General features: G+C 45.1%; 2 protein-coding genes across 2 annotated transcripts; both read right to left on the reverse strand.

The window, feature by feature from the left end:
* Positions 1-6,943: 6,943 nt before the first annotated feature.
* Positions 6,944-11,683, reverse strand: LOC118087824 (phospholipase A2 inhibitor NAI-like). The gene is made up of 4 exons (XM_060275647.2): positions 11,337-11,683; positions 9,221-9,345; positions 8,729-8,842; positions 6,944-7,274 (listed from the first exon to the last, which is right to left on the reverse strand). Exons 2-4 carry the CDS (start codon positions 9,297-9,299, stop codon positions 7,078-7,080), a joined length of 390 nt encoding a protein of 129 aa, XP_060131630.1. The 5' UTR covers positions 9,300-9,345; positions 11,337-11,683; the 3' UTR covers positions 6,944-7,077.
* Positions 11,684-14,541: 2,858 nt separating this feature from the next.
* LOC118087822 (phospholipase A2 inhibitor NAI-like) lies at positions 14,542-23,153 on the reverse strand. Its single transcript, XM_088671216.1, has 4 exons — positions 23,019-23,153; positions 19,622-19,732; positions 19,119-19,232; positions 14,542-17,043 (listed from the first exon to the last, which is right to left on the reverse strand). Exons 2-4 carry the CDS (start codon positions 19,668-19,670, stop codon positions 16,847-16,849), a joined length of 360 nt encoding a protein of 119 aa, XP_088527342.1. The 5' UTR covers positions 19,671-19,732; positions 23,019-23,153; the 3' UTR covers positions 14,542-16,846.
* Positions 23,154-24,364: the final 1,211 nt, after the last annotated feature.

Consider the following 24,364-nt stretch of genomic DNA (forward strand, 5'->3'; position numbering starts at 1 on the left):
TCACTCCCTGCACTGGTTGTAAGGTAGGAGGGCAGGCAGGTGGAGAGCTGACTAAGGCCAGAGTGAACCCTTTATCTCATCCTCCGAATTCTGTTTCTGTTCAGTGAGTGAAGCAATAGGGTCACGAGGAGTCGGACACGACTAAATGACTAAACAACAACAGGGGCATAATTCAGAAGCCAAACAAGAAAGGAAAGGAAACAGACAGACAGACAGACAGACAAACAAACACACACACACACACACACACACAAGCATACAAACATACAAACATACAAACAAGGACCTCCCCAACACACACACAAATATTGGGGTTTCCCCCTGTGGTCTTTGGTTCTGATTAAAGGAAAAGGTAAAGGGACCCCTGACCGTTAGGTCCAGTCGTGGACGACTCTGGGGTTGCGGCGCTCATCTCGCTTTACTGGCCGAAGGAGCCGGCGTACAGCATGTGGCCAGCATGACAAAGCTGCTTCTGGTGAACCAGAGCAGCGCACGGAAACGCCGTTTACCTTCCCACCGGAGCGGTACCTATTTATCTACTTGCACTTCGTGCTTTCAAACTGCTAGGTTGGCAGGAGCAGGGACCGAACAACAGGAGCTCACCGCATCACAGGGATTCGAACTGCCAACCTTATGAGTGGCAAGCCCTAGGCTCTGTGGTTTAACTCTGTGGTTTAATCAGAAGGTTAAACATACAAACAAGGACCTCCCCAACACACACACACACACACACACACATATCGGGGTTTCCCCCTGTGGTCTTTGGTTCTGATTAGGAGCAGAAATAAAGAGGCTATGGAATCTGAGAGGGGGAAATCATCCTCTCCATGGAGAATCTTTTAAGGTAAGATGATTCTCTGTGGTGGGTACATGGATCGGTTCCTCTTCTGGCATCTTGCTCCAGAAGCCTCTCAAATCTCCCCTTTGCAGACTAATAGAGTAGAGACAGGGTGGGAAACCTCCAGACCAGGTTGAAGCACAGCCTGCTAGACCTCGATTTCCTCATCAGCCATACTACTTCTCTCTGCAACATGCATCTTCCTTGAGTTATGTTTGGGCCTTGCTTGACTGTATCCTTGACCTCCTATAATGCCTTGTGTTCACCTGGTTAGAGCACATAGGGGGGTGTATGGGAATGTGTAGAAACTAACCTGCTGTATAAAGGTGAAATTCCTTGTTCTGACCACTATTGGCTCTTCCCCCTCGCTTGCCCCTGGCATGTGGCCCCTAATATATTGCTCAGAGGAGAATGTGGGCCTTGGTGGAAAAGTCCCCCACTCCTGGAGTGAAGTATTTGAGTTGGATTTTAATCTGAGCTGGAGAAGAATTCAGGGGTCTAAAAGGCTTGCGTCTCAGAAGTAGACTTAAAAAAATAAAATAAAGGTTTTTCTGTACTTGAGGAAGATCACAGATACTCCTGGAGAGTAATTTTACAAGGTATGAATCATGGGCACACCCTTCCTGCTTCTGGATAAAAGAACCTTGTTAAATTATTGTTTTTATTGTCAGGGCAGTCTCGAGCAGGTCGGCCGCCCTGGCGCTGAGGGGAGGGGATCGCGGCGCAGCATGGTTTCCGCGCGGCTTTGCCTGGCACCCCGCACCACCGGGACTCTACCTAGAGCCAGCCCTGTTTATTGTTCACTATCTGCTTTAGGAATGTGGTTTATTGAGCCTATCCATGACCAAAGTAAAGAAATTCAAGCTTACGTCACTTACAGCAACTTAACGACACCTCCATAGGGCTAGGGAATTTGAAAGCAGAGGAACATGGAAGGAAATAAATTCAGTTTTTCTCCACTATTTGGCACAGCTTTGACCTGTAAAGAGAAAGAAACAGCTTTTAAGCTTAACTCTTCATGAAATGGATCCAAAGTTTAACTCTTATAAGGAAAAGTGCTAGGAAGAAGCTCTGGAATTTATTCTTTATTGTATTCTGTTCATGTTCTCATCCTTTGCATGTGGCGTTACCAGGAACATAAAATTTTATTGCATTGCGATAATAGAGGATTATTATATTATTCATCCTGCAGTGTGTCTCATTTCCTGAAATGGAGTCATAAAACAGTATTTGGGATTAAAGGTCAGCCCTTTTACTTGCAGCGAACAGCAATGGGTTAGCCATATCTATCTTAATCTCCCTGGCGTGGGCCTCCTGGAAACTTAATTAGGGCAGCTGGGAGGACCTCCCACTGTCTACTGCAGATGACATCTGCTACTGGATTAGTCCCCATCTCACTCTGGCTAGGCAATCTTGGATGTGATAAAACTGTCAGTCATGACGCATGGGAAACCTTGTTCTCAGAATCCCCATGAAGTGATTGATAAGTGGTGTAACCAGGTAAGTGCTCACCAGGGCAGCTTATCTCAAAGGTGATGCGCCCAAGTGCCCTTTCTGTGGTCCCAATACTTTCCCCATGAAAATCCACTCTTTACTGCTGAATCAGAACAAACGGCAATTTGGATTTTCCACGAATTGCCATTTGCTCCAATTCAGTGGAAAAAAGCAGATTTTCATTGGGAAAGTGCTGGGGGGCGGAGGGGGGGAGGACTGTCGGCATTGCAGCTAAATTGCAGCCAGGAAACCAGACCCTTTTCTTGAAATTAAAACAATATCCAAATACTTGTCAAAATATTCAAAAGCTTTTGCTTGCAGAACATATAGCTAAATAAGAATATATGTCAAGTATTTACACTCATTTGCTAATCCAAGCATGGGCTTAGTTTTACTTAGTTGAAGATTGCAGCTTCTTCCTTAAACATTAAAAACCAACTGTGCAAGAATAAGGAGTGTCGCCTTTCAGTGGCACCAACTATATGGGGCTCTGGTTGCCCGAGCAGCCACAAAAAAATCACAGCCCCCCCACCAACTTCAGAGGTCTCGTGAGGTCTCAGAAAACATATCTGGGGCCTCACAAGACCTCGGAGATGCTTTCTGAGGTCTTGCAAGGTCTTGGAACCTGACTTCCAGAGGCATTGGAAATCAGGTTCTGAGGCCAGGGGCGTGTGACGTCATGACATCACACACACTGGGCACCCATAACCTGGGGTCCAAGTGGGCTCCCCTGTCCCCTTCTACAGACACTGGAGAAAAAGATGGTGAAGTTGGAGGAAGGGTTTTTCTCTTTTTCAAAATGTAGTAAAACATCTCTATGGGATGAGAGGTTAAGTGAAATATTTCCTTCCTTCCTTCCTTCCTTCCTTCCTTCCTTCCTTCCTTCCTTCCTTCCTTCCTTCCTTCTTTCCTTCCTTCCTTAATAAGGAGCCTCTCATTCTTTGAAGAAACTGGAGAGAGGAGGAGGAGAAATGACTTTCAGAATATATATATATATATATATATATATATATATATATATATATATATGTGGGTGAAGTGTCTGGAGGGAGGTGCAACTTTTTTAAAAACAACAACAAACCATTCTAAATATAAATATATAGCATCTCCATGCTACGTGGCTGGAGAGAAACCAAAACTTTCTTCCATGTTCCGCTTTTTAAAAATCATAATTTTAAAAAATCAAAGTGCGCCTAAATCAGGGGTCAGCAAGGTTTACCTCACCTGGGCTGGTTCACTCCCATGGAGATCGTTCCGTGGGCCAGATCGCGTCTGCGCAGATGCATTTTTCGGCATCTGTGCATGCGCAGATGCGATTTCTGGCATTGTGGAAACGAATCCCTGCTCCGCGCTGTGCTGTTTTAGCGCAGCGTGCAGGGCCTTGCCAAGCAGGCAGCTTGGTTTGGGGGCGGCTCGTGGGCCGTTTAAACGACCCCTGTGGGCAGCTTGTGGCCCATGGGCCACAGGTTGCCAACCTCTGGCCTAGATAGACTTTTCTTAAAATGCAATACATCCACTGGGGGAGTGGGTAATGGGTTCAATACTGGATTGGAGGAATGGAGTCAGGGAGTGCTAATGATCCACAGTTTAGGGGACACAATACTTGCTTTCCTCAAACTCTGGCAACCCACACTACGTCACTGCAGGCTGCCAACACATGTGACTCTTAACCTGCTATAGGACACTACATTCCAGCCATGCAAAATCAGAAGAGGAGGGGATTTCTTTTGGGGAGAGGAGACCCAAGGGCCAGATTCAGAGCCATGTGTTTAGGTGCACATATATAATAAAAAGCAACATGACATGTATGAGGTTTTATTTTGTTTATTGTGTTTTCCTTACTACAGTTAAGAGAAAGAGCTGGATAAGGAAGCCTCACTGGGCGTTGTATTAGTTACCAGACCTGGCTATATCTTATCTTGCATGCAATAAATTTGCTATCACACAAGTGAAACCTCCCATTTCTTTCCCTGTCCAAAGCATCACAGCTAGAGTGCATCATCACAGAAAGCAGAAGCAGTAGCGAACGGCGCTGCTTGGCTCCCCGGGGCGGCACCCCCTGGGGGCGGGGCATCACTCCGCTGCGCGCATGCGTCCTGACGTCATGATGCATGACACGCGCGCCAGGATGAGCCAGGACGGACTGCACATGTCCACACACGCACAGTCTGTCCAGGTTGGTGCTGCTGCTCTACTCGGCCAGTGCGCTCGACCACCGGCGCTTGGCCAGTGCTCTGCTTCAGCGCACGCTATGGAACAGGTTGCCGATGGCGGTTTGCCGCCCGGCAACCCAATCCGTAGTGCGCTCTACTTCTTCCTGCTCGGGCGGAGGAGGCGAGGGGCAGGCCAGGGGCTGGGGGAGCTGCCCCTGCGCGCTGCCCCTGTGCTGCCCCCCACCAGAGTGGAGCTAGGGGCAGCCCACCCCCTTTGCCCCTCCCTTGCTACGTGCCTGAGCAGAAGTGCGAGAATATTCAGGGAGCTGGCGACTTGATGTGTGTTACCTTTCCTGACTCAATCCATTAGTGGCCATTATTTGATGGATCTGTTTCCTTCCTTTCCTTTTTATTCCCCAGCCCCAGCACTGCCTTCCACCTCATCACTATGAGTTAGATGGAAACTGTGTACAGTGGAGAGTTTGTTTCTACAGGCTCCCTGCAAGATAAACAATCCCAAAACTACCCCTTCCACACACACACCAGCTGTAGGCAGTTGTCATCCACCAAGGAGGTGAGAGGCAAGGCCAGTCGGCAGAGCTATAGCTCACTTGTTGGCACCTCTGCATGTTAGTGGGGAAAGTGCAATGGTCCAGGGTTATGAAGGGGCTGAAGACCTGTTATGCTTTCTACAGCTGGGTCCCAGCAGTGTCTCTGTCTCCAGTATCCAATCGGAGTGAATGGGGAGCTTTTTATCTACTGAGCAAAAACTCTTGTCGACCTTTGAACTGACTGGAACCAATCAGAGAAGAGTCAGCCACTGAGGTTTGGCTCCTAGGGTCACTCTGGAAAGTGCATGTGGGAACTACACAGTGTAGGACTTATGTGAAGGTATGTAGGGATGTGGGTCGTGCTGTGGTCTAAACCACGGAAGGTCGGTAGTTTGAACCCTCATGGCGGGGTGAGCTCCCGTTGCTCTGCCCCAGCTGCTGCCAACCTAGCAGTTCAAAAGCATGCCAGTGCAAGTAGATAAATAGGTACTGCTGCAGTGGGAAGGTAAATGCCATTTCCGTGTGCTCTGGCTTCCGTCACGGTGTTCCGTTGCGCCAGAAGCGGTTTAGCCATGCTGGCCACATGACCCAGAAAGCTGTCCGTGGACAAACGCCAGCTCCCTCAGCCTGAAAGCGAGATGGACGCCACAACCCCATAGTCGCCTTTGACTGGACTTAACCGCCCAGAGGTCCTTTACCTTTTACCTTTACCTTCAGGAGTTATGTGCCGTGTTTCAGTTTTCATCATTTTTCGGAAAGTGCAAACTAAGTTGTTTAAATGTGAACTGAATCAAATTTCGCTTCTATTCCTTCCACACACATACAGACACCTTTCAAGCCTGTGTTAAGGAGGCATCTGCTGCTGCTCTCTGCTGTCTTCATCGGTTGCCTTGCATGAGCTGCTGGGACTATGGTATATGTAGTTCAAAAGGGAGGACTGAGAGGTGTGAAGGAGCCTAGGAACTCCAGCTCTCAGAATGAGAATGTTCTTGAGACTTGGTAGAGCCAGCCTGCAAGGACACATTTTATTTTTAATGCAGCTCCTTTGCACTAGACTCCACATAGATGGGTCTCAATCCTCATGTAGGTGAAGCTTCAATTGAGGAGAGGGGGAGGAGAAGCAGGACTCCCTTCCGCATCTCTGTCACCCTCCTCCTATGCACCCAACCCTTTCCTGGAGGTTGCTTCTGCCTACTGCTTTTCTTCCTCTTTTGCTGCCATCTGTGTCCTTGCCCACCACGACCCACTAATTCACCAGCAGCAACTTCCACTGCCTCCTCCTTTGCTTCGCCTTCCTCCACCAGTACCGTAGCAGCTCCTTGGTGCCAAAGCACTATTTCAGGGGGAATCCGGTGGCGGCACAGCCAGCTGTGGCTGACAGCTCTCCCTCCCTGTTTTTCTCTGTCTCCTGCAAGTGTGAGGGGAGGGAACAGCTTTGCTGGCATGTCCTCAAGTGAGAGAAGGAAGCAAGAGAGGGAAGGAGTGAGCGAGTGAGCTAAGGTGACCTGAGCAGTGTCAGAGCGTATGCAAACACTGCCCTCAGGAATGGAAGCACCAGCAGCGTTCAGAGAACTCCTTTTGATGATACGCACACCTGCAAACTTCTCTTGCTTACCATCATGCTGGAAAATAGCTCAAAGCAAGGATCAGAATGAAATTCAGCTGGCTTCTGTTGTAAGCCAGACTCAGCTGATCAAAATCTATCAGAAGAACAACCCTTTTTTAAGTTTACGTGACATGTTTTTTAGTCTGATTTTCCACTAAGAACAGCAGGGTTTCATGAAAATCAGTCAAATCTTGAATTTACACAAACATTTTCACCTCCATTTTTTCCACCTCATAGCATGAAGGGCGAGTAAAATAATAGCAACAACAGAAGCCAATTCCATTGACCCTCTCACCTCCAGTTTTCCCCAAGCTTTTTTATTTGTTTTTACTGAAGAAATATAAAACAACCATTTCCTCTGGACAGACACATGGAAGGCTGCATGGATATAAGAATGAAACTCTTCTTCAGCGCTAATTCACTGCATGTCGTTCATTAAAGGAGGACCTTCATCAACAGGAGCCCAGAGAGTGCCAGGAGGACAAATGGAGCTCCCTCAGAGGCCTTGTTACATCCAACCTTTATAAGACGTCCCTTGTCTTCAAAAACCTCCCCTATCTGTTTTGTTGCATTTCTGCATCCTGCCTCCGTAAGGCATAATTTCCTGAATGTTGTGATGCTGATGTTTGGTGCTGGATATAAAATGAAACAAAAGGAAAAATAAAGAGGAGTGATAATAAGTTGTCACAGCTCAGAGCCATTATGTCCCAAGAAAATTCACCCATCCAATTTCTATTTAGGAATGCTGGAGGTTGTCATTCCCAAATCTCACTTTCTGGGCTCATATGGAACTCAGAACCTAGGGATCATTGGGGGGTTTTTTGCAGCAGTTTTCAGCTCAAAAACAGTAGAAAATTCATACAAAAATTTGCATTTTAGGATAAAAGGCAAACAGGAATGATGATGCAACCTTAAAAAAGGCTGAATCTTTGGAACCCAAAGTAGTGCTCACTCACACACAGCAGCCACAGCCCTGTTCAAGTGTTCATTTTGAATGTCTGAAAGATTAAATTGGAATTTGTGGTTTGAGCTCCACCGGCTCAATGATACTATGCAAACTGGGTGCACTCCCTGGTCAAAAGCAGAATTGACATTAGTCTGAAGCAGGCTGCCTGACTAGTCAAGTGGGGACCTTGTCTTGGAAACCTTACCCATGAATATGGTAGACCGTTTTGGACCAGCACTCAACATAGCTGCCAAGTCATCCCCTTTTTTAAGGGATTTCCCCTTATGCTGAATAGGCTTCCTCGTGAGAAAAGGGAAAACTTGGCAGCTATGGCAGGGCACACAATCCTCCTTCACATGTTCAGACTGAATGCTCTGCTCTCCCTCCATGACATATTCACAAAGAAAGATCTCAACTTTGCAGTTGAGCACATGGGGGCTTGTTATTTAGAGGGTCTTGGGCTGTAGGGCTAGGTAAGAAAACTGTCTGAGACCTCAAGAAGGGGCTTTCAGTCAGAGCAGACAGTTCCAGGCTGTGCCATATGAAGAGAGCTTCATATGTTTGTATGATTTGTGCAGCTAGAATTATATAACCTTAGAGTTGGAAGGGACCCCAAGGGTCCTCTAGTCCCGGCTTCCTCAAACTCAGCCTTCCAGATGTTTTGAGACTATAGTTCCCATCATCGCTGACCACTGGTCCTGCTAGCTAGGGATCATGGGAGTTGTAAGCCAAAAACATCTGGAGGGCCAAGTTTGAGGAAACCTGCTCTAGTCCAACTCCCTGCAATGCAGGAATCTCAGCTAAAGATTCCACGACAGATGGCCACCCAACCTCTGCTTAAAAACCTCCATGGAAGGAGAACCCACCACCTCTCGTGGGAGACTGCTCTACTGCTGAACAAGCTCTAGCTGTCAGAAAGTTGTTCCTGATGTATAGTCGGAATCTTCTTTCTTGCAGCTTGAAGCCATTGGTTCGAGTCCTACCCTCCAGAGCAGGAGAAAGCAAGCATGCTCCCTCCTCCATGTGACAACCCCTTAAGATGAAGATGGCTATCATATATCTTCTCAGTCTCCTCTTTTCCAGGCTAAACTAGGGAGCTTATTCATTCACCTGGCCTGGGTTATGATAATTCTCACTCACCTGAAGGTGCATACAAATAGGTGGCACAGGTATCTTCTCCAGCAGGGCAATCCACCTTATCACTGGAACATGTTTTCCCAATGGCACTGCAAACCTCACACTGCAAGGAGGAACCTGGAAGAGAAATTATGTTCAAATGCCTGTGTTATTTGTTTGGGGAATAGGAGTAAATCCCACCTGCGTGGATAATGAGAATACCCTTGGGATTTCACTTTACCCACTGTGGAACAGGCCTTCATTTGCTCCTGGTCAAAATATGAATGGAGCAGGAGGTCAGGAAGATCTCCCTTGCCTTAGATGGCCTTTCAGTCCTTCCAGTTCAATACATGCCTTTGTCAAGACAAGCTACCCTTGCTTGAAGAAGTTATACTTTATTTTTTCCTCATGTGAGAAAATGAGGGGTGCCAGCTTTGAATTTGTCCCAAACTGTTAAGTCTTCCAGGAAAATTCCTCTCTGAGGTGTACGAAGGAAATTCACTAGCAAGTCCTCACCTGTAGTGAGAAGCAGAGAGCAGAAGAGGAGTCCCAGGAGAAGCTGCATGGTGAAGGAAGTGCGCCGTCTAAGCCTCATGCAAGATGTCCCTCGTTGATGAAGCAGATTTTCTGGGCTGAAGGATCTGCACAATTATTTATGGAATCAGCATGTAACTCATGGGAATCAGGGCTCCCTTTTAGGCTGTAAAAGCACTTAAATGGTGCAGGAATGATGCGTGTCATTTCCTAGTACAACTAAGGAATGGACAGTAACGAAGACTTACTCTTCAAGCAAGCAATAAAACCAGTGGTTGCTGGTGCTCTTTGGGAATGGTGGGGAGGAAGGCAGGGAAACTAGCAGCTGGTGGGGGTCAGAGATAAAGACAGGAATAGACACCTCCTAACTGGGACACGGGTGGTGCTGTGGTCTAAACCACAGAGCCTGTTGGGCTTGCCGATCGGAAGGTCGGCGGTTCGAATCCCCGCGACGGGGTGAGCTCCCGTTGCTCGGTCCCTGCTCCTGCCAACCTAGCAGTTCGAAAGCACACCAGTGCAAGTAGGTAAATAGGTACCGCTGTGGTGGGAAGGTAAACGGCGTTTCTGTGCGCTGCTCTGGTTTCACCAGAAGCGGCTTAGTCATGCTGGCCACATGACCCGGAAAAACTGCGGACAAACGCTGGCTACCTCGGCCTGTAAAGCGAGATGAGTGTCGCAACCCCAGAGTCATCTGCGACTGGACTTAACTGTCGGGGTCCTTTACCTTTACCTTTAGCTGGGTGTAAGAAGACTGGGAGGTGGCTGAGGGCAGAGTGAGCTTTCTCTTAATGGATCAGCTTCTACTGAATAAACATTTGCAGGTGAAGGTCTCTAAGTATGAATCTGTTGCCCCTCCCAAAGTGCCTCAGATAGGCACATGAGCACCAACTCTGCCTATCTCAGTATTGTCCCTTCTGAGATGCCATGGCTCTCCAGGGTTTTTGGAAGAGAAACACATTTCTCATCATCTGCTATCTGATCCTTTTTACTGGAGATTTGAATTATTGTGTGTGGGATTTTCTGCAGATTAAGGATGTGCTCTAGCACTGAGCTACAGTTTTTTTCTGTCTTGGGTGGATAGGTTTGTTTAAAAATGGGAAAAAATAATAGGAAGACCAATTTCTGAACAAAAGAACGGAAGAATTGTACTCAGGAACCAGCAAGGCTCATTGCAAACTGAAATGGAATGTGACTCCACACAGACTGAGGAAAATTTACAGTGTTGGAGATGTGGACATGAAATATAGTTGCTTGCAGATCTGTCCAATAATTCAATTATTTTGGAGAGAGGTAGCAGAGATAATGTCATTCATAACACATTACATTTTGCCGTTGGACCCCCTGATCATTTTAATAAGTTATTCAGACCCACAAATAAGCTGTGAAGAGTTAATGGAATAGTAGCTACTTGCATACTTTTTGTGCAAAAATGGAAGATCAGATGATCACCAATAGTGAAATAGCAATTAACAAACATTTGGAAGGTAGCCATGATGAAAGAAGGCAGACCACAAAGAGAAAATATTAAAGATAAGTAGAGTCCATTTATTGAATTTATGAAATATAAATATCAATTAAATATGGATGAAGCAAACAGGTTTTTTATGTAATGCAACATCAAGTATAATATGATTATAATGATATTATTACATGTAGAATGTTGCTATTTTACACAATTACAGGTGAAACTCGGAAAATTAGAATATCGTTGAAAACTGCATTTATTACAGTAATGCAACTTTTTATTTTTTATTTTTATTTTTACAAATGCTTTCTTTTGGAAATTCCACAGCAATAAAACAAATAGTTACAATAATACAAAAATAAACAAAAATAAACATTGCTTTTATGTTTCATTAATTACATTCCATTTATACTTGACCTGCCTAATGACAAATAATTACAATTACAACAAATAAAGGCTAGACATATCTTGCTTTGCATGCCATGCATCTATCTCATATATTGGTTTCACCTTTTAAGTTGCGTTACTGAAATAAATGCACTTTTCGACGATATTCAAATTTTCCGAATTTTACCTGTATATATGAGATTCAATAAAGCTTGTTTTAAAATAGGGAAGGATGGTAGGACTTACCACAATATTTCAAGGACTTCTGGTGGGATGTTTGGTAGTGCAAGGCACACAGGATGTCCTTCTTTAACTGCCAAATGTAATTTTGTCAGGTATGGAGCTCAGAAACCCACCTTTATAAAGGGCTCTGTGTGAAACAGGAACAGTTCTCTTCTCTTATCCACTCCATGCCTATTAATTATCCTAATATATTATTATGCCTATTAATTATCCTTATCCAGGTGCCTCAGGATGACAACTGCTGGTAATCGCAAGTGCTATTGTGCTCAGCTTGTGGTTTCATGTATCCAGCCGGCTGCTGCAAGGACTGGAATCTGGACTAAGATGGACCTTTGGTTTGATCCAGAAAGGCTATTATTGTGTTTTTATGCTAGGAGGGCTGTGGGGCAGCAGGACAAGAATGCTACAGAGTGGATCCTATTCATGTGGGGAAGTGGATGACTGCATAGATTTCTAAAGTGGGGTGCGTGCTTTGGTGCCAGCCCACAACATTCCAGTAGACTGCGTACGCCAAATTCTTTTCAGTGTGCTTCACCCCTTTCCGAACCCTCCTCTGTCGCATTTCAGATCATGCAGATAAAAGGAGGCAGGAGACAAGAGGAAGAAGTTTAGATTTACACCAGGGGTTTGAGGGAGGTCACAGCTCTGAGGAAGATGAGGGAGAAGTTGGGAAATAATGGGAGAGGAGGAGGAGGAAGCACAGGGGGGCACTTTTCAGCACCTGTAGGAGAGATGATGCAATTGATGAATGAGGAAGTGGGAGATATGGGGGGCGGAATTCACTCGGAACAACGCTATTATCCAAGAGGCTGGGTTCTATAGCCTCTCTCTGTAAATACTGAATAAAAAGTGGATGGTAAGAAACATTCCCTTGTCTTTGTACATTCCTGGGCAAGCAGCCGGGAGTCACTGACAGTCAGGTGTGCTCTCGTGTGTGTGTGTGTGTGTGTGTGTGTGTGTGTGTGTGTGAGAGAGAGAGAGAGAGAGAGAGAGAGAGAGAGAGAGAGAGAGAGAGAGATGATGTGTCACTTCCAGGCCCTGTTGCACCTGGTGATTCAAGGACAGTCCTATCTTCTGCCCCAGACATAGCTGTCAAGTCCTCCCTTTTTTTTTAAAGGGAAATTCCCTTATGCTGAATAGGCTTCCTCGCGAGGAAAGGGAAAACTTGACAGCTATGGCCCCAGATCGTTCTTGCTCAAATGTATCACCAGGCATAGCTGCCAAGTTTTCCCTTTTCTCACGAGGAAGCCTATTCAGCATAAGGGAATTTCCCTTAAAAAAAGGGAGAACTTGGCAGCTATGTCACCAGGGCCAGTTGACACCATTTGACACAAAGTGGGCAGCACAGTTGATTCGAAAGCACACATTCCCACTTCCCAGCCCGTTCCATAGCAATCTAATCATGGTGATGAAATGCCATCTGCCCATGTGTACCCAGAAGGGAAGGGAATGGGCACAGAGAGTAAACCTGGTGAGGATTGGCATCTGGCAAATGCTTGCTGTAGGGAGTATCCGTTTGGATAGCACAGAAGGCAAATCGTGCATCTCACATCACACAAAGCAACCAAGCCCTCAACTAAAGCAGCTAATATCTGTCCGCCTACTTACCTTTTACAATGTATACATTAAGGGCTGGACATACATCTAGAAGGCAGACAGCTTCCATCTGCCAAGGCACATGATCCAATGCTCAGTAAACCCTCCCGCAGTAACACCTCCAAGCTGGGAGGTAGGAGAAGCAGAGCAATCCGACCCCCGCCAAAAAACAGCTTGCAGGTGAGAATGCAACTCCTGACAGTATCACTCTCTTCTCTAGATTTTACATTGCAGTTTCAGTGAGCAAAAGGTGTTCGCAAAAATGTAAATTTTACATAAAAGAGTTGTACAAAGGACACCGTTTACAGATAAATGCATTGAAAAGCAGGGGGAAGTGTGTATTTTATGGGGAAGTTTAATATTTTAGGTAAGAAGTGTATACAAAATGCATTCCATTTAAAGGCACATTTTTGTGTGTTCTTTCAACAAGCAAGCAAAAAACAACAACCCAGGATTGAACTGCTTGAATCCAGCCCCTCGGCTGACTGGTCAGTTGACTAAAATTTCATGATCAAGGTGTATTCCCTGCCAGGTATTTCATTTGATGTAACAGAATATTTGGAAGTGAGAAATGAAAAACAAACATTAGGTAGGAATCAGGCCTTTAGTGTTTTGGGAAATTCCCTCTCACTGAACAGCGGACAGGTGCCAACATTTCCCCTTTCAACAAGGCTTCTATTTTGAAAACTTTCCATGCCTGCACCTGCATTGGAATTGTTTTAAAGAGGTTTTTATTGTTTTGTTACTTGTATTTTGCCATCCTGGGTTCCTTTGTGAGGAAGGGTAGGATATAAATTTAATTTTCAAAAAAATCAAAAATAAATAAACAAAGAGTGCAGTTGTGCTGTGACCTAAGGGATGGAGTGCCATAACTTAGACATGGACATATGTGAAGAATATAACAATGAAACTGAAGAATAGATATAGATAGGAGTTGGGGAATCTTTATTCAGGCTGAGGGCCACACTCCCTTCTGACTGACATTCTGGGAGCCACATGCATGCCCCCCAACATTTCACCGATGAAAATAGGGACACCCTGATAATAATATTTTATTATTTATACCCCACCCATCTGACTGAGTTGCCCCAGCCACTCTGTGCAGCTTACAACATATATAAACACATAACAGAACATTAAACATTAAAAGAACCTTCCCTATACAGGCATGGCCAAACTTGGCCCTCTAGCTGTTTTGGGACTACAACTCCCATCGTCCCTAGCTAACAGGACCAGTGGTCAGGGATGATGGGAATTGTAGTCCCAAAACAGCCAAGTTTGGCCATGCCTGCTATTCAGGGTTGTCTTCATCTCCTTGGCTCAGGGGTCGCATAACTGCTTATCTCCCAACATTTCTCCAATGAAAATAGGGACATCCTAAGGAAAAGCGGGACATTATGGGGTCAAATCAGAAACCGGGATGGCTTCTGTAAATCTGGGACTATCCTTGGGAAAAGGGACACTTGGAGGGTCTGCACATGCCACTGGGGGTCCATTAGGGGGCAGGACCAGAGGCAAAAGCAGATGGAGGAAGAGTCATTGCAGCATAGCTGCCAAGTTATCCCTTTTTTAAAGGGAAATTCCATTATGCTGAATAGGCTTCCTCACGAGAAAAGGGAAAACTTGGCAGCTATGCATTGCAGGACCAGGCTGCTCACTCCTCCCCCCTGCTCAGTGGGGAGATGACATCAGGGCCAACCCAGCAGCAGGGATTCCTATGACTTACATCAAATAGGGGTAGCCCCGCAGGGATCACCGCCTCTAGGAGTGCTGAGGCCCAAGCCGCCCGTCTGGGCAAATGGACAGAAATAACTCCATCATGGACCCCTTTAATTGGACACTCTATTTCTGGAGGGGAAGGTGAGGATAAAATTCCCCCTCCAACCAAGGCTAAGGTTAAAAAGGTAAAGGGACCCCTGACCATTAGGTCCAGTCACGACCGACTCTGGGGTTGTGGTGCTTATCTCGCTTTACTGGCCGAGCGGGCCAGTGTACAGCTTCCGGGTCATGTGGCCAGCATGACTAAGCTGCTTCTGGCGAACCAGAGCAGCACACGGAAACGCTGTTTACCTTCCTTACCTATTTATCTACTTGCCCTTTAACGTGCTTTCGAAATGCTAGGTTGGCAGGAGCTGGGACTGAGCAACAGGAGCACACCCCGTCATGGAGGGTTCGAACCGCCGACCTTCTGATCGGCAAGCCCTAGGCTCTGTGGTTTAGCCCACAGTGCCACCTGCGTCCCTGTCCCTAATGTTACCCAGTGCCTAAACTGCCAAAACTGTGATGATTGCTATGGAGGCAAAACCTCCAGGTAAAAGCCAATTTGCCTGGTAGGCAAATTTCTACCTGGCCCCACAAATATGGCTGCCACCACAGCCACAGCAAGATCAATTAAAGGAGTAAATGCCAAATGACCAGAGTGAGTGGGTGGGTTCATCTGACAAAGAAGAGCTGGGTATCGGGGGCTGGTGTGGGCTGTTTTAAATCCCCAAAGAGTGGATATGAGGGAAGCCTGATTGTTCCCTCAAGCCTGCCCCCAAAGAGCCCAGCCCTCCAGGCCAGCCTGCCATTGGCCAATTCGGCAGGCTGATGCAGAACAGGATCAGACCTCAATGCACAGCCCTACATCATTGGTGGAAGGGGAGGTGCTGGACTTCCCACAAAGTCGGAGCATGACTAAAAGGAGGTGAGCGGACTTCTCAGAGTTTAAATACACATTCTAGGCAGGTACCTAGAGTGGATGTGAAACAAGGGCAGTGAAAGGTGTGGCCTGTAGGGGATTTCACTTGGAGAGAGTCCAAAGGCATGTGTTTAGATGCAGAAATATAATAAAAAGCAAAATAAGATGTTAGAATTCTTTTGAAATGAGAAGTGTTTTCCATACCACAATGAAGAGTTAGTTGAGGGATCTGGATAAGAAAGGCTCACTGGCCCCTGTCTCAGTTAGCAGACCTGGTGACATCTTATCTTGCATGCTTTATATTTGTCACGTGTTCTTATGTTACACTCCTACCAGGCACAAGTGAAACTTTCCATATCTTTCTCTGTCCAAAGTTCTTTGGCATCCCATCTAGTGTGCATCATTGCAAGAAGCAAACGTATGAGAATTTGTGAGAAGCCAGGGAGCTGATGGCTTGACATGGGTTTCCTTCCCTGGTTCACTCATTATTTCCTGGATCCATTTCCTTCCTTTCCTCTTGACTCCTCATCACCCTTTATGTGTTACATGGAAGCCATCTACAGTGGGGAGTCTGTTTCTGTAGGCTCCCCTGCAGGATGTAGAAACCCAACTCTACCCAGGCACACCCACCTATGCACACTGCAGCTACAGGTGCCATACGTTCTCAAAGCTAAGCACCGAAATTGCAAGGTACTTCACTTTCAAGAGAATTATGTGCAAGCACTGTCACATGAAATGGAACTCAAAGGAAAACTCCACTTAAGTCACTCTGAAAGAAGATATCGGAACCCTCCTAATCATTTGGCCATGTGCATGCACAGAAAATAGTTGTTCTAGCTGAAAGGCAACACATGGAGATCTGCACTGATCATTGCAATGCATCCTGAATTAATTTATAATTACAATATTACATATTGCATAACCTAAGGAGGTTGTATAATGGTAGAATCTATCTTAATTCTCCTCCGAAAACATCAGCATTCCTTGAAAATCATGGATTTCCAGAAGCGTTTTTACTTCTGGTATCTAGTCAATCACATTGTTGGAAACACATGCTTTGATCACCCCTCTCACCCTCAAAACAAGAGTAGGTTTATTTATTTTCTTCCTCTTTATTTGTTCTTACTTGAAACATCAGAAATGACAACAGATCTCTCCAGTGAAACACGTGATTCGGTCTGAAGGTATTTGCATGGAAATGAGAAGGAGACTCTTCTGCACTGCTGCCAGCGCTTCATTACAGGAGAATCTTCATCAACAGGAGGCTGAAGAAAGCGAGGAGGAGAGATGCAGCTGCTCCTGGGGCCTTGTTGCATTCAACCTTTGTAAGTTTTCCAAGCTTGGCATCAGACGCCCCTACCTTTTTCTGGATTTCTTCACAAGCAGCCTTCTGAAGACATGATTTAATTATTTGGCTGGCATTGACAGTTGGTGCTGGATATAAAACAAACCAACAAACAAACAAACCAAAGTTGAATGACAAGCAGAGTCAGTGTTCAGAGCCATTATGTCCCACATAAATTCACCCACTCAGCCGTGCTGTAAGATGTCCTTTGATCCGTGTTTTTAAACAACTTATGCTGATTCTCATTTCCTAAACTATTATGCAGAACACAGGGGTATTGGGGGGAAACCAGCCTCGTATAACCAACATGCTTAAGTCTAATTAATACATGAAGGGGTTAATGCTCTCCTGCCAGGCTTAGCTAGGTCATGCCTCCTCACCTTGGGGGAAGGTAATCAAGCCTATTGTTCCCTCCTAGTTTACCTGAGAAACTTAGCATGTAAAGAGGACTGAGCTGGTAAATCCAAGCTCAGATCGCATGGCTCTAACAAGCCTTTCTTGACTTCCTATACCAATAACTTAGGAACTTTCACCACTGTAATTAAGCCAAGTTTTACTGCCTGCATTTTCTCACTGGTGTATGGAGAAGCACACGAACCAAACCTTTGAAAAACTTTTAAGTAAACCATTTTAAACGTACCAAATGTGTGATCTTTTTCTATGCTAGAGTAGGAGGGTAACCTTGGAATGAACATAGAAGGGCATATTTTAAAGGTCTAACAGCCTATATTTGCTGCATATTTTGTGATTTTAAATCTTTGCTGGGGTCTCTCACCAGAGAGAACTTCTGCAAACTTGGATATTGGCATTGAGGAATTCTCCTTTTATACCTATGTTTTCCTTGCCACCAACAGATATTTCGGTTTCTGCAATTTAACTTTCAGATCAAAAACACCACAAAATTCGTACCAAGATATGCATTTTAGGATAAAGCATAAACGAAAATGATGGTGATTTGACTCTACAGATTCTACGAAACCCAAATTAGAGCTCACACATCCAGGAGCCATGGGAGCCCTATTCAAGCATTTGTTTTGAATGCATGAAGTGTCAACTGGGGAATTTGAGGGGTGAGCCCTACTCCTTCAGTGATGCCCGTTCATGTCTTGGAGACAACTGGGAAGTTGTGCTGAAGTGTTAGGCTGAACACACAATGCTCCTTCAGATGTTCAGTTCGAATGCCTGTAGGGGGCTCCATGACACATTCACAAAGAGGGACGTCATCTCAGCAGTCGGGTACGTGCTTTGAAATCTTTTGGTCAAAGCAGTGATGGGCAACCTTTTCAGCTTGGTGTGTCAAAATTCACAAAAAAACCGAACGTAACTCGGGTAGTGTGTCACTTCGAGAAAACCCCCCATAATTTCATGATATTTATAGTTTAAATAACAAAAATATATAATTGTAATATATAACTGTATTTAATAAACCAAAAACTAATTATTTAACCAAACCAAAAACCCCTTATTTTTCACAAAGTGCCCAGAGTTGAGCTTTTTGGGGGGAGCTGCTGACCAAAGTTTTGGAGGTTTTGTGTGTGTGTGTGCAAAAGTTGCTTTACTTTTTGGGGGTGGATGCCCCAAAGCTGCTGCGTTTTTTGGGGGAGGGGGGAAGAGAACAGAAATAAATGACGAATAATACATTTGCTGGAACTAACACGCAGCACCAACATAGTCTGCCAAAGTGCCAAAAACCCCAGCACAGAACAGGTTAAAAAATGAACACTGTTACACCCAATCATCGTCTTCCAAAGCACCAGAAAAAAAACAGCACAGAAAGGCTTAAAAAAACCAATCTCTGGCTACCGGCAGCAACAACAACAACAACAAAGGATCTGGGTTTTAACAGCGGAGACAAGCTGTAGCGTGAGGAGGAGCGGGAGAACAAATGGGGGGGGGGACAACAACAGTGTGAATGGGCCGATGGAGTGTGTGCCAGCAATGAGGGCTCGTCACGTCTGACACACGTGTCATAGGTTTGCCATCACTGGGTCAAAGGGTTCTGGTTGCAGGGCTGGGAAAGAGCTGGCTGAGACCTTGAGCAGCTGCTGTTAGTTGGAGACAGCTCTGGATGAGAACAGAACGAGAGCTTCATTTGTTCATATGATCTGTGCAACCAGGGACCCCATTCATTCATCTGGCCTGGGTAATGATCCCTTTCACTCACGTGTGGATTCATACTGAAGAACGGCACAGGTATCTATTCCAGAACCACATTCCACATTATCACTGGAACAGGTTCCTCCAATGGCTGTGCAAATCTCACACTGCAAAGAGGTACCTGGAGTAGGAAAGAGATGCAGATGTCTGAGTTATTTCCCTGAAGAAATGGGTAAATCCCACCTGTGTGGATGAGATTATCTTGGAACATAAACTAAGTTGGGTCTCCATGGGCAATGGAACCGGCATTCAATGGCTCCCCTCCCCGCAAATATATGAATGGAGCAAGAGGTCAGGAAGAACCCCCTCACCTTAGATGGCCTCTGACTCCTTCCAGTTCAACACCTGCCTTTGTCAAACCAAGCAATCCCCACTTGAAGGAGTTATACTTCATTTTTCTCATGCAAAGTGAAAAGATTCCAGCTTTGAACTTGTTCCACCTTATTAATTCCTTCAGGACAATTCCCCTCTGGGGTGTGGGAAGAAAATCAACTACTACTAAGTCCTCACCTGTAGCAAGAAGCAGAGAGAAGAAGAGGAGTCCCAGGAGAGCTTGCATGGTGAAGGAAGTGCAATGTTGAAGACTCAGTTGATGAAACAGATTTTTCTGGGCTAAAGGATCTGCAGAAACATTCAGAGGATCAGCATGGAAGCACTTTCAAAATCAGAACTCATGTTTCTAAAATGCCAGTTCATCACTGAGGTGGTGGAGTAATGCTTTTGCTGACGATTCCCATTTCCTCATCTTCTAGCTGTACAGCATTTATGTGGTACAGGGAATGGTGCTTGTCATCTCCTAGTACAACTAAGGCACTCACAGAAATAAAAAACCAGTGGTCACTGGTGAAGTGAAAGGCAGGGAAACTAGCAGTAGGTGGGGGCAGAGCTGAAGACGGGAAGACTGGTTCTCCTGACTGGTTCTGAATAAGAAGGCATGTACTCTGGAAGTGAGCTGGAGTTCCTCTCAGACATGATGATTTATTAATTGTTTTAAAAATTAATTTATTAAATTTGTATACCACCCTTCCCCCAAAGACCTCAGGGCCCTTCATAGATAAAAATACAAAATACATAATATTGTAAAGGGAAGAATAAAACAAAACAAACCCATAGCCCCCCCCCTCTCACAAACACATTTATAACAACAACAACAACAACAACAACAACAACAACAACAATAATAATAATAATAATAATAATAATAATTTATTTATACCCTGCCCATCTAGCTGGGTTTCCCCAGCCACTCTGGGCGGCTTCCAACAGAAAAATGAAATAAAATAATATATTAAACATTAAAAGTCTCCCTAAACAGGGCTGCCTTCAGATGTCTTCTAAAAATCTGGTAGCGGTTTTTCTCTTTGACATTTGATGGAAGGGCATTCCACAGGGCGGGCGCCACCACCGAGAAGGCCCTCTCCCTGGTTCCCTGCAACTTGTCCGGGCAGAACAATGGGGGTGGAGACGCTCCTTCAGGTATACTGGACCGAGGCCATTTAGGGCTTTAAAGGGCTTTAAAAGGACACAGAATGTTAAACGCACAAAAACCTGACAATGTTTTTGCCTGGAGAGCATTCCACAGATGGGGAAGCACTGCTTAAAAGGCATGTTTTCGTGCAGCCACCCTCCAAACTTCTTGTGGAGGAGGCCATGATTCATATGGGGAGAGGCGGTCCTTGAAGCACTTTGAGAAACTTATTGGTGGTCAGTACAGTTGGGCCAGGATTGGTGTGATATGCTCAAACTGTCTTGCCTCGGTGAGCAACCTGGTCGCCAAAATCTGCACCAGCCGGAATTTCCAAACCGTCTTCAGAGGCAGCCCTACATCTAGCATATTGCAGTCCTCTAACCTAGAGGTTACCAGAGCACAGACAACAGAAATTACAATATCCCTGTCCAGAAAAAGGCACAGCTGGGCCACCAGCCGGAACTGATGGAAGGCACTCTGCACCACTGAGGCTACCTGAGCCTTAAACCAATAGCAATGGATCCAGAAGGCTCCCACAAGCTACATACCCACTCCTTCCAAGGGAAGGCAACCCCACCAAGAACAGGCAACCTCCCATCCATCCAGGCTGGGGAACCGCCCATGAACAGTACCTCAGTCTTATCTGTATTGAGCTTCAGTTTGTTGGCTTTCATCCAGTCTATTACCAAGGTGAGACACCAGTCCAGCACATCCACTGCCGCACCCGTAGATGTACAGAAGATGTACAGCTGTCTGTTATCAGCATATTGTTGACAATGTACTCCGGATAGCCCCATGCTGTGGTTTCATGTAGATCAGGGGTGGCCAACTTCCAGGAGACTGCAATCTACTCGCAGAGTTATAAACTGGAGGTGATCTACCCCCATTGTTGAGCTTTTTTTTTAGAGAGGGGAAATGCCCCATTTTAGTGGGGTTCAAGTCAAAGTGGTGCCACCCACCGCTAACTTGGACAGCCGTTCCAGAAGGACACCATGGTTGATGGTACAAGGACACTCCATGTGTGTGCCTCAAACAGGCCAAAACCTTGATTAAAATGGATCTAGAAAATTAGTTTTCTCCAAGAGTGCCTGGATCTGGTTCACAACCATTCACTCAATAACCTTGCCCAAGAAGGGGAGATTGGCAAATGGCTGGTAGTTACTTAAATTTCCTGAGTCCAGGGAGGGTTTCTTAAGGAGTGGTTTTGCCACTGCCTCCTTCATATTCAGGAAGCAATGCAATCTCTTTGTGTTAACACTGGAGAAAATCATTACAAACTACTCTATCAATGGTAAAGTAATGTAAAGGTAAAGGGACCCCTGACCATTAGGTGACCGACTCTGGGGTTGCGGCGCTCATCTCACATTATTGGCTGAGGGAGCCGGCGTACAGCTTCCAGGTCATGTGGCCAGCATGACAAAGCTGCTTCTGGTGAATAAGAGCAGCACACGTAAACGCCGTTTACCTTCCCGCTGTAGTGGTACCTATTTATCTACTTGCACTTTGACGTGCTTTTGAACTGCAAGGTTGGCAGGAGCTGGGACCGAGCAACGGGAGCTCACCCTGTCGCAGGGATTCGAACCACCGACCTTCTGATCAGCAAGCCCTAGGCTCTGTGGTTTAACCCAGAGCGCCACCTGCGCCCCCTTCTATCAATGGTACATGTGTTAAATTTACATTGTGTGATTATTTTAAGTGTTGAATAGGTGGATATGCCTCTAGGGGAGAGGTAATAGAGATAATATTAATAAGAACTTCCACATTGCCATTGGGCCCCGGTAATTTTATTAGGGTATTTTGACCCACAAATAAAGAGTAAATGCAGAATCTAAGAGTAGCTGCTGGCATGCTCTTTGGGGGAAAATATGGAAAAACAGTGAAAGGAAATAAAAAATAAAAGGTATCAATAATGGATAAGGTATCGTTGAAGAAAGTAGACAATAAAGATGGGTTTTTTAAAGGGATACAGTCGTACCTCGGGTTACGACCACCTCGGTTTGCGAACAGTTCGGGTTACGAACTGCGCACCCCCGGAAGTGTTTTCACCGCCGCGCCCGCGCGCATAAGCCATGCGCGCGCGATCGTGCGATTTGCGCATGCGCAAAGCGCGAAAATCGCGCTTTGCGCATGCGCAAAATGGCGGCGCCCATCGCATTCGGTTTGCGAACTATTCGGGTTACGAACTGCGATCCGGAACGGATCGCGTTCGTAACCCGAGGTATTACTGTAAATTTAATCCACTTACTGCATTTGAAGAATATAAATGTAACTTAAATATGGACAAATATAATGATATTCCTATGTTGTACAACATTAAACAACTTATTATACTATATCAATTATATGTAGGTATTTTGCTCTTTTCTGTAATGATTGTGCATATATATATATATATATATATATATATATATATATTATAAAAGGGATGGTTGAACTTACCACAATTTTTCAGGGAGTGCCGGTAGGATGTTTCTCAGTGCAAGGTAGACAGTTTGTCTTTCTCCAACAGCCCAGTATCAGGTACGGAACCCAGATGCCAACCTTTATAAAGGGAGTCATTGTGTGGTTGTTGATTCTTTTGGTTTCTTCCTCTTAGCTATTCCCACACCTATTGTTAATCATTACACAATTATTGTGATGTCACATGGATGAAATCTTGCATGCACACATGCATATAATAGGAGTAATCAATAAATAGGGCCCTGGTTGCGCGCGCGCGCGCACACACACACACACAAATGTAGCCCTTCTCCTTAGCTGACCTGATAACCAAGGAGGGGTCTCTTCTAGCCCCCCATCAGGTCACTGGCATTACTATGATTATGCATGTTAAAATGTTACTTTGCTTCCACGGGATGTGGTGATGGCCTTATAAGAGAATAAAGCAGATGTGTGGAGGATAGGGCTTTCAAAAGGTTGCTTATCATGACTGCGGTGGACTCCTTCCAGAATCAGAGGTAAGATCAGAGGAAGAACTACAACCGATTGCCCTCCCCGTGGGCTTCCCAACAGCATCTGCAAGCCTTCTCTGGAGGCTTTCAAATGAATCTCTATCAGGAGCAACAGCCAGGGTGTAAGTTAGATAGTCAATGAATCTTTCAACAAGTGTTTTTACGTTGAGATCTTTCCCAGCCTGCATCTGTATTGGGATTTTTTTTTTTAATGATGCTTTGAAGATTGTGTTCTTCTTGTCATTTTACAGTATCACTTCACCCTAATGTCCCTGGACAAGTCACAACAATTTAAGCACAACATGAATATTAAACCACAATCTTACATAAGATCAGGGCCGAATTTAGGTTTGATGAGGCCCTAAGCTACTGAAGGTAATGGGGCCCTTTATATGTCCAGTTGTCCTTTGTCAACAACAATTTGTCACTGTTTCTGTGTGTTGAATATATGCTATATGGTAATTTATGGGCCTAATACAGGTGAAACTCGGAAAATTAGAATATCGTTGAAAACTGCATTTATTACAGTAATGCAACTTATTATTTATTATTTTTATTTTTACAAATGCTTTCTTTTGGAAATTCCACAGTAATAAAACAAACAGTTACAATAATACAAAAATAAACAAAAATAAACATCGCTATTACATTTCATTAATTACATTCCATTTATAATTGACCCGCCTAATGACAAATAATTTACAATTACAACAAATAAAGGCTTGACATATCTTGCTTTGCATGTCATGCATCTATCTCATATATTGGTTTCACCTTTTAAGTTGCATTACTGAAACAAATGCACTTTTCGGTGATATTCCAATCTTCCGAGTT

Source organism: Zootoca vivipara, chromosome 6 (assembly GCF_965207765.1).
Source record: "Zootoca vivipara chromosome 6, rZooViv2.hap1.1, whole genome shotgun sequence".
Taxonomy (NCBI): Eukaryota; Metazoa; Chordata; class Lepidosauria; order Squamata; family Lacertidae; genus Zootoca; species Zootoca vivipara.